Raw genomic sequence first — 10,831 nt, forward strand, 5'->3', positions numbered from 1 at the left:
CGAGCAAAGGACAGAGATTGTGTATCCGTTTGAGTGAATTATCAGGCGTCAACGCCCAGTGGTCAGCAGCACGACACAGAGATAACGCTTGTTGTGACTGTGAGTTACTGGTCTCTATGACATCTGTGTGCTGATGGGAATTATGTAATGTCTGTAACAGGGGCAGAGCTACATACAGGGGTCTGAGGGGGGCTCTTGCCTCTGGGCCCAGGGACCTCATGTATTGGTGGTGGGGGCCCCTGTCTTGATCTTATTAGGCAGTATGGGGGGCCCTATCAGTGTTTTTCCCTGGGTCCCTGTGAGCAGTTGTTCCTTCACCGGAGGTATGGCTGGCTGGTTGCTGAGTGACAATTGCCTCCAAGTCCCTGCCTCTGCCAGTAAAGCTGAGCCCGGTGGCTTCTGAGGTTCTTGTGTCCCCTCCTCTGTTTGTCACTCGAGCCCGTGTGGAAGTGGCTTGTTGTAACGCATGGCGCCTCTAGTTAGGCTGACGTTCAGAACAGTGTGGAATACAAAGCCCTGAGAATCAGAACCTGCCAGATCCTGCTAGAAGAACATTCTAACATACTCTCTCTCTCTCTCTCTCTCTCTCTCTCTCTCTCTCTCTCTCTCTCTCTCTCTCTCTCTCTCTCTCTCTCTCTCTCTCTCTCTCTCTCTTTCTCTCTTTCTCTCTTTCTCTCTCTCTCTCTCTTTCTCTCTCTCTCTCTCTCTCTCAGCATAGCTACATGCACATCTGCACTTCTGCACATCTGCCCGTCAAACAGAAAGAGTCTTTCTCTCACACACACAGACACGCACACGCACACACCACACACACACACACACACACACACACAGCACACACATGATTGGGCCAATTTCAGAGCTGCATTTATGACCTTCCTGCTGTGCACTTGCAGAGAGGAGACGACAGGGCAAATTCCAGCCGTTTCGCCGCCTGTTTGGGAAGAAGAAGAAGAGGGAGAGCCCTTCCTCTGAGAGGGGCTTCGCCGAACCCGCCGACCTCAAGCCCAGTCACTCTGTGGGGGATGTGTGCAATGGGGGGCTCTCCGATGACGAAGAGACAAACCAGCATCTGAGGTAGGACAGTCATACGTAGCCTGATTATCATCGACTTTCAAATCTCTTCAAGACTTGGTCAGACCAAGAGCATAACAATTAACATTGATTTCCCAAACGGCATGGTTGACCCGCTTCCCTGGGTTTGCCACTGGTATTTAGCTTCCAGACAAAGTGGGAGGAGTTCCCGATTTCTCTGGAGCTCAGAAATGATATTTGTATTGCTCCTGACCTGACTTAGAAGCAACACTGAAGTTGTTGCGTCACAAGGAGGGCGCAGCCTGGCTAGGACAGTCATAATATTCGCAATAATCAATTTATACATAATAGTAATTAAAAAACAGCACTGACTTCAATCCCAGTCATTTTGTCTCAGATGATGATTGGAAAAGCTCAAGCATTCAACATCTAAGGACAGTCTTAACTCTGAGAGATATCCTAACTACGTACACAAGGCAGGTTAGCGAATACTTTTGGCAACATAGTGTAGGTACGGTAAATTTGAACTTTACATGAAAGTTTACTAGGTATTAAGCAAATATTTTGTAGTATGGTCCAAGTACAGTCATTTTGCAGCTAAAAATGGCTATTCTTGGAAATTCAAAATGGCGGACCATGGAGAAGATCCCCCTTTTCATGTATGAAAAGCGCAATTTTTCCAGTCATAATGAATACTTAGAATTTGATGCTGGTGGTAAGTATTCATGAAAAAGGTAACATTAGTGAATGGGCAGCATGAATCCTGGAAATAAACAACTAAAAATCTCACACAGTGTCCCTTTAAGGCAGGTTACTGGCAGTAATAAAAAAAAAACAGTGCCGAACTCAAGGCCAGTCATTCTGAGGGGATGTGTGCAATGTGGGGGCTCTCAGATAGTGTCGAGAAACACTTTGCATCTAAGGAAGGATAGTCACTGTAACTCTGAACAATAATTTCACTTCAACATTGAATTCAATCCCAGTAACAGTGTGTGTGTGTGTGTGTGTGTGTGTGTGTGTGTGTGTGTGTGTGTGTGTGTGTGTGTGTGTGTGTGTGTGTGTGTGTGTGTGTGTGTGTGTGTGTGTGTGTGTGTGTGTGTGTGTGTGTGTGTGTGTGCAATGGGTTGACCTCAGATGATGACAGGACAAACCAGCATCTGAGGGAGGACAATCATAGGCTTTAGGTGCTGTTGGGATGATCTGTCTCACTGTTTGCTGAAAAAAAGTGAAATTCTTCATGACAACTTTCCTATTGCATTATCGAGATGTAAAAGATTAAGATTTGGTCTCATTACCATTTTGGTCACAACAACCTTAATATACAGTCTTTGCGTGAATGGGTTCATTCTGAAAAATAACTTCAGAACACAATTTAATATAAAGAACAGCACTGAATGACTAAACGATCCAATGACAACATTTCAAACGGAAGACACTGTGGTATTCACTGTGGTAATCTCAGTGGCAGTAAGCTGATAACCACACGGAAATATAACCATAAATTCCTTTGGTTATTATCAGCAATGCAATGGTGATTTGTAATCACAAATGGCTGTATAGACATGTGGATAACGTAGATACAGCATGTCCCCAATATTAGTCATTATTCCTTTCTTCTTAGTAACATCATGATGCTTAGTGTGTCATTTTGATAATATGTAAGGGATAACGGCCACTGAGGTGGCCAGTTTCAGAAGGTTAATGGCGAGGCGGCGGCTCCGAACTCTGGCGACGTGTGCAGCACGTGCGAGCTTTGCCATTGCCTTATTAGAATGGTGTCTATTGTGGTGCTGCTGATGCAGTTTTTTTTTTTTTTTTAGCTTGCATGAGTTTTAAAAACGAGCTACAATCATCCATCTTCAAGGATCACCACGTAACAAAAGTTTGCCTCCTTTTTAAGAAACTAAATGCTAAATGCTGCATAAAAAGTTTCTTGGAATATCTGTCATAAATGACGTTGCAGCATGTGATACTGTGATACTGCTGCAAAAAGGATAATGACAAACAGTGACTGGCAATATCATGTACTTTTTTGCCTGAGAACATTCACATGTCTTCAGATAAGAGTTTGTTTTTGTACTGTATGTTATGTTTTCATGTTTCCAGTGTCTTCCTGTTAAGAGACTCTATATGTACATGTGTGTGTGTGTGTGTGTGTGTGTATGTGTGTTTTCAGGGAAGCGAATCCCTTGGGGTCCCGAGCTTTGTCGCATGACAGTATTTTCATCCCAGAGGAGCCGGCTGAGAGTCCCAGTGCAGAGCAGAGCATGTCTCAGGAGAACGTCTCCGACAAGGTCCGCAGCCTGCAGGTGAGTCACATGGGCAGCACGCACTGGAATTAAACTCACTTTACTTATGCAATATAAACATGTTCTCACACGCACACGCACACACACACACACACACACACTGGAATTAAGCTGATTTATTTATACAAAAACACACACACACACACCCGCACGCCCGCATACACACAAACAAACAGAAATGCTCACAGTATGCAAAAATATTCACATATGCACACAAACATCTTTCTGTACATGATTTTTAATAGTGTGGTGTGTGACCATTATACATATTCAAAGAAGTATCTTTTGTTTTGGACACAGAGGCAGATAGCTCAAGGTATCAAGTTTGGCCAAAAGCCGCCGTCGCTGAGGAAGAGTGAGGGTGATGAAGGCAGTTCAGATGAGGAGGAGTCTCCCAGGAGTCCTCTGAGGGTCATGGCACAGGTGGAAACGGAGCCTGGAGCAGCTGATGCTGAACCCAAGGTAGCGACTTATTTATGCCAAACTCAAAGTATCGAATCATTCATGCCGAACCCATGGTAGCGATTTATTTATGCCGAACTAAAGGTATTGTTTTATTCATGCCAAACTCAAGGTATCGATTCATTCATGCCCAACCCAAGGTAGCGATTTATTTATTATACACCATATGCATGCACTAGGGCTGTAACGATACACTGAACTCACGATTCGGTTCGTATCACGATTTCTGACCTATTTCTGATACACCCCATGATTTTTTCAAATGTATCTTTTTAAATTATTTCATTTGCTTTTTTCACATTTGCCAACATTATAAAACAAAATTTGAAAATAAAAACTATGATAGTTAATAGGTAGAGTAGGTTACAAGAGGCAACTAATAAAAAAAATAATTTAAAAGATAATAGTGATGATGATTTGAAGCACTATCACATCATGTCATGTTCTCTGGACTGAAGGGTAACAGAACTTTGAAAGGGTATATCATGATACTGTCATCTTGCACCGTGATACAGTATTGTGACTCAGCGTATCATGATTTCTTGGTTCGATACAATATTGCTACAGCCCTAATGCACACTGTACTGTACATGCAGTATGTAATGCTGTGTAATATCTGGACACGCTATTTTATTACATGTTTTCAGTACTTGTAGTTACAAGCCTATTGTGTGGCATTCTCCGAGAGACTGCTCCCACTGTCTGCCTGTCAATCTGAATCACACACAATTCTCTTGGAATTTCTTTGCATTCAGTTTCTTTGGCTGCATTCACGTTCAGAGACCGTTTCAGGCCTCATGGGATAGACGTCAGCCACCAATTTGAGAAAAAGTGGTGACAAAACATTAAAGTGGTGTATGTAATTCTATTACAGTTTGAACATGACTTGAAGTGACCATTTTGTTTTGTAGAAATACTCAAACTTGCCTAGTGTGACATTGTAGCTAGTTAATCAGTTGCCATGAGTATGTATTTTTATTTACTGTATGTTGCTTTTTTCCGCCCAGGCTGCGGCTCATGCAACGCCTGTGAAGTCTCCTCGTTCCAAGCGTGTTTTGCCACTCGAGGGTACGATTGAGTCCATCAATCTGGATTGCGTCCCCCAGTCCGGACCTCGCCTGGACAACGCAGCGGCGAAACACAAACTTGCAGTCAAGCCGAAAAACCAGAGGAGCAGGAAGCATCACAGGCTCACTCAGGTAAGGAGAGGTTATGATTCAGTCAGTACTCGGATTATTACTTGTCCACATTGCTAGATGAAGATGGGAGAAAGTCCTCTTCTGGATTGTTTTGCTCCCACTTTTTTTGCGTAACGCTTAGGGTGAACGCTCTTCTTCAGATGTTTCTGTTCACATTGCTACACATTTTTATAATTTTATTTTATTGCCATCTTCAGGATGTGATGTGTGTTTTTTGCATTTTAAATCATTTATCTAGGAATTTAAAGAGGTGGACCTACCGGACGTCTTGCAGGAGGAGGCAGAGGGAGAGAGAACTGCAGAGGAACGAGCTGGACGTCCCGAGCATTCAAAGAAGCAGAAGCTCCAGGGAGACGAGCGAGAGCAGCGGGAACTGAGGCGAAAGAGGGAGCAGGAGGAGGAGAGACTCCGAGAGGAGGAGAGGAGGAAGGCGGAAGAAGAGCTGAGGTTGGCCGAGGAGAGACGTGCACGATTAGAGGAGGAACGGAGGCAGAGAGAGGAAGAGGAGAGATGTAAGAGAGAAGAGGAGGAAAGGAGGAGAAGAGAGGAGGAGGAGGAGAGGGTGAGAAGGGAGCTGGAGGAGAAGAGAAGAAAGGAGGCGGAAGAGCGCAGGCTCCGAGAGGAGCAAGAGAGAAAGAGGAGGGAAGAGGAAGAAAGAAAAAGGAGGGAGGAGGAAGAAAGGAGGCGCCTTGAGGCAGAGCGACAGCAGCGTCTGGAGGAGGAGAGGAGGATAAGAGAAGCAGAGGAGGCGGCGAGAAAGGAAAAGGAGGTGGCCGAAAAGCGAAGGCTCTTGGAATTAGAAGAGAGACGACGGAAAGAAGAGGAGGAGGAACGGCTGCGCGAAGAAGAGAGAAGGCGGCAAGAGGAAAAACAAGCAGCAGAACGAAAACGGTTTGCCGAAGAGGAGGAACGAAGAAAAGAACAGGAAGAGAAGAGGAAACGGGAACAGGAGGAACGAAAGCGGTCCTCAGAGGCAGGAGAGATCGAGTGGAAGAGAAAAGCGGAGGAGATGCGGTGGAAGGAGATGGGAGAGCGACAGCCCTTCACCTTCAAAGTGTCCTCTGGGGAGAAGCAGATCCTGTTCCAGAAGGTCAACTTGACGCCAGTCACTCCAGGTGGAGGTCAGCAGCAGCAGTCATCTCCATCTTCAGATGCAGCCGAGGCAACCAAGGCCTCAACGTCCACCGCTGCCGACTCCCCGGCTCTTCCCTCCATGTCAGTGCCCCACACGGCCATTCTGGTTACCGGCGCCCAGTTGTGCGGGCCTGCCGTCGACTCGGATCAGATCAAGGACACGGCCTGCAAGTCGCTGCTGGGCTTGGCCGAGGACAAGAAGGCCTTGGGTCATCCGGGACCACGTGGCAGGACGTCTCCGGACCGCAAGTCCGGGAAAACGAAATCCTTGAATTTGTCTTCCACGCCCACGGATCAGACCTCAGTGCTGGCGGAATGGGCGAGCATCCGATCCAAGATCTTCAAAGGCGTGGAGGAGGGCAAGTACGAGGACTATGCCGAACCCGTGCCGAGCCGATCCACCACCACCACCGGCGGCGGCGAGGACCCGAACCAGTCGGCGTTCCAACACCCCAATCTCCGAAAGACCAACTCGGCCAGCGCCAAGTTCTCCATCACCCCGGCACGCAAGAAGTTTGGCGACTCCAACAGGAACTCTGAGATACTGTGTCTAGACGAGCGAGATGACGCTCACCACAGGTGGCCAGAGTCTGCCTCTCCTGAACCCTACCACCACCATCAACCTGTGCCCCCATCCACCTCCTCCTCTTCTTCTTCTTCAAAGGCCCAAACCAAGGGCACCAAAAGTGTTCGCATCTCAGACAGCTTTGAGGAATGCATGTTTGCCAAAGACCTGCCTTCCTTCCTTGTCCCCGGTTCCAACAACCAGACATCCTCTAAACCTCCGACGCCTGACTTTGAGCTGCTGAGCCAGACCGACTCCGAGTGCTCGATCCCCGATGGCGAGGGCGGCGATTCAAGCCTGGGAGGGGAGGAGCGGCCTTCGCCCTTCGGGATCAAACTGAGGAGGACCAACTACTCGCTGCGCTTCCACAGCGAACGCTCCTCAGAGAACAGGAAGAAGAGGTACAGCGCCGGGGACAGTTTCGAGGGAATTCCTGGACCCTTCACCCCCATGAGCTCGGAAGCATCCTCGCCAGTCGTGTCCGAGAGGTCCAGCCCCACGTCCCCTCTCCGAGAGAATGTCACCCTGAGACACACGCCGTCGCATAGTCAGGAGTCGCTGGTGAGACTCGGCAGATCTCCGGTACCGTCGGTGCACAGTGACAGCGAGCGCGTGTACATGCCCAGGCCTCCCGTCTACCAGAAACCTCCCACGTCCCCAAAGCCCACGGATATCACGACCCCTCAAACCTCGTCCCCGCTTGTCAAACTGGGTAGAGTGTCCCCTGCTGTGGACGTAAGGGAACAGCGGGCAGGGTCGGTGCACTCCTTCTCCAGCGACGATAGGGATTCTGGACGGGAGGACGAGGCATCTACTTCTGCCCTCTCGCCAGGCGAGGAGGAGACGAAAGAGAAGAAGTCTTTCTTTCCGTCCATCAGTATTCCATGGAGAGAAAAAGACAGGAAGGCGGAGCTTATCAGAAAAGGTATGTGTGTGTGTGTAGTGTCATGTCTTCTGAACATGTAGTTGCTATTTTGATGTGATTATAGTATGGTGAAAGTTCCTTTGAGAAGCAGAGGTCTCAAAATTAAACCTAGAAGTAATACATTCATGGTGTAAGTACAACATACGTTCATGATATTGCACAGTGTTACACCAGTTATTCCACTGTACCTAATGAGGTAGATAGACTGCATTGCTACTGAAAAAAACTTCTACAAACCTAAAAAAAAACCTGCCACAAAGTTGATCCAAAAAGCTCAGAATCAGGCACAATGACAAGTACAGTGGTGTGCTGATCTACAGTATCAGTAGGTTACTTGGTGAAGTCACCTGTGTTGGAAGGAAACTTTGTCAGGTTTTTTTTTAATGTTTGCTTTTGACACCTCTGCTTGGAACACATCTAATTGACACACTCCAGCTAAAACTGGGATCATCTTCAGTTCATTTTCTCATATTGGAAGAATGGCGTTATAAAAACATGTTTGCCCGTTCCTCTCCATAGACAAACCATCCTTGCAGAGCAGGCACTCTCTGGACAGCTCGAAGGTGCAGGAGAAGGGCGGTGAGGCCGGCCCGCTGTGGATCACCCTGGCCCTGCAGAAGCAGAAAGGCTTCAGGGAGCAACAGCAGACCAGAGAGGAGCGCAAGACCCTACGGGAGGCTAAGCTGGCCGAGAAACAGGCCAAGGAGAGAGACAGCGTAAGTTACAACACCTGCTCGATAATACTGTATGTTGCAGTGTTAATTTATTAAGAGAGTCTTAGAGTCTATTTAGAGTGTATTTGGTCCCAAAGTAATCTCTTTAAGTGTTGAATTAACACTGCAATTTTAAGTCCATGAGCCTCACACATGCAGACACTGGGTGAAATAGACATTATGGGATGCGAGTCTGCAACCTTCTAATTCCAAGACCAGTTCCCACTGATCCCACAGATCATACATATGTGTAAAAAGGTCTGGATCCACGCAGCGCTTCCGTTTTTTTCCTTTTTTCTGAACAGTACTGTATCTGTTTGTATTGTCAGGGTCAAAGTCAACGTTGTTTATTTTCCAATCCATTCTATTCTAAAGCAGTAATCCAGGCACATCGGAACTGTTGTGCAGGACCTCTGTGTCAATAAATACATGTAAAAAAATGTAGAACAAATATGACATAAATGCCATTAGAAAATGTTTTTTCTCAAAAGTCATATTTTATTCTTTCACAGGGTACGCTCAGCCCAACTGAAGGCAAGGGCAACGGCAACACGAGTCCCCCCAAGCCCAAGACACCGGAGGAGGGAAAGAGGCCAGACAGTCTCCTTGGTCGCTTCGACCGCCGCGAGAACCTGAAAAAAGCCAACACCTTGCCCAGCTCTGTCACTGGTAGGAGTTAAAGCTGCTTTACTGAATGTGGTCATGTGGGCTAGCTGAAAGCTTTGCTGAATGTGGCCATTGTTTTGAAGTTGGTTTGTCTTTCTCGCCCTTTGTTATACTGTTTCAAATTCCTCTCATACCCTTTATCTATTGCATTGGGTGCGCTATTGGTATGTTGTCTAGCTGTGTTGTCAGACCACAATCAGTAGTAATGTGTTTACTCCATAGAGTATCTTATGTTGTTGTCTGTTGTGATGTTTGTTTTTTTCTTGCTTAATTGCTTATTTGTTTACTGAGCGAGCCTGATGACACTGAGGCCAAACGCGTTGTTCGCTCGAAAAAAACGAGCATAAAGTCAATTAAGTGTGCGGTACACTTCTTTCTTTTGAAGTATTGAACACTTGTGCGTTTACCAGCACCTAGGAGCTGGGCATGGAACTTTGAACGGTTGCTTATTTGTTTATTTGCTTGTTTATTAATTTGTTTGTTGGTTTCTTCTTTCTTTCTTTCTCTCTCTCTCTTTCTTTCTTTCCATCTTGGCTTGTGTCCTTCAGTTGAGATCACAGACTCCACTCCGTCACCGCCTGCTGTGAAGGAGGTGTCAAAGCGCTTCCCTCCGGGCGACTCCCAGCAGGTGTCCACCGAGCCCGCCTGGCTGGCCCTGGCCAAGCGAAAGGCCAAGGCCTGGAGCGACTGCCCCCAGATCATCAAGTGAACTCCAGCCATCCATACATACATCCATCCATCCATCCATGCTCCACAAACTCTGACCTCCAAACACAAAATAAGCAAATAAGACGAACACACACCAACATACACACAGACACGTGCACGCACACACACACACGTACATCTCTACTCTACACCAATACACACACACACACACACACACACACACACACACACACACACACACACACACACACACACACACACACACACACACACACACACACACACACACTAGCGCTTCAAGTAGGTCCCATCATCATGCAGTCCAGGGATGATGGCCACCTCTCCCTCTTTTGCCACCCTCAAGCTCGCCAAATAATGACAACAAATAATGACAGGTCCGTTGTCCTCCCGACAACTTCCTGAAGACGTACTGTACATTCAAGCCGCTGGATGCTCACAGAATATCATCACCACCGTTCTTATTATTATTATACCACTGTTGTCGTCGTCTTTGTGACACCATTACTCCGTACAGTTAACCGGCGAACCAAGAACACCAGTGTGTCATTGGAAAGTGCCATGGAAAAAATGTATTTTGGATTTCATGGGAATTTATTTGCCTTATTGAGTGAGTACCCATTCATGATCCTGACATAAATTTAGACATTTAAAAAAAAGAAGGAAAAAAAAACATGTGCGTTTCTTGTTTTTGGTATGTGGAGTTGAGTTTTGGTAGATTTTAGAGAGTGAAGGAATCCGTTGAGAGTAGAAGACAGGGTAAAAACTAGGGTTACTTAAGATGACGAGGGGATTCCTTTTTCAATGCACTACCCTCATTGCACATTCTAATGCAGAAGATAACTTGTGTAGATAATATACCATGCACATTTCTACATGCAGGGGTTTCGCATAGCTATTAATAGTCTGAAATCATGGGGTATTTCTCAAATATAAGTGTCCTAGCCTGGCTAAGACCAGTAATACCCATTTCCCCAGGATTTCACCAAGGACTATCCAATTAGTAATTACACTTAGAACTAGTTGTTGGATATTCTTTGGTGAAATCTGCAAAAATGGGCGTTACTCGTCCTAGCAAGGCTAAAACACTTCACTTTGAGAAGTCCCCATTAGGCTTGTTCATGACGAAGCAGTGC

General features: G+C 46.4%; 1 protein-coding gene across 1 annotated transcript; it reads left to right on the top strand.

Moving 5' to 3' along the window:
- The first annotated feature begins 896 nt into the window (after nucleotides 1-896).
- On the top strand, nucleotides 897-10,772 carry cracd (capping protein inhibiting regulator of actin dynamics). Its single transcript, XM_063201359.1, has 8 exons — nucleotides 897-1,077; nucleotides 3,212-3,344; nucleotides 3,645-3,806; nucleotides 4,814-5,005; nucleotides 5,244-7,629; nucleotides 8,149-8,345; nucleotides 8,855-9,011; nucleotides 9,557-10,772. Exons 2-8 carry the CDS (start codon nucleotides 3,303-3,305, stop codon nucleotides 9,715-9,717), a joined length of 3,297 nt encoding a protein of 1,098 aa, XP_063057429.1. The 5' UTR covers nucleotides 897-1,077; nucleotides 3,212-3,302; the 3' UTR covers nucleotides 9,718-10,772.
- Nucleotides 10,773-10,831: the final 59 nt, after the last annotated feature.

Source organism: Engraulis encrasicolus, chromosome 6 (assembly GCF_034702125.1).
Source record: "Engraulis encrasicolus isolate BLACKSEA-1 chromosome 6, IST_EnEncr_1.0, whole genome shotgun sequence".
NCBI lineage: Eukaryota > Metazoa > Chordata > Actinopteri > Clupeiformes > Engraulidae > Engraulis > Engraulis encrasicolus.

What these genes read in the sequence shown, in the direction of transcription:
- cracd (XM_063201359.1), top strand. Translation starts at nt 3,303, where the DNA reads ATGTCTCAGGAGAACGTCTCCGACAAGGTCCGCAGCCTGCAG. An exon ending in ACAAGGTCCGCAGCCTGCAG is followed by an intron (nt 3,345 to 3,644) that starts GTGAGTCACATG and finishes TTTTGGACACAG; the next exon opens with AGGCAGATAGCTCAAGGTAT. An exon ending in AGCATCACAGGCTCACTCAG is followed by an intron (nt 5,006 to 5,243) that starts GTAAGGAGAGGT and finishes TCATTTATCTAG; the next exon opens with GAATTTAAAGAGGTGGACCT.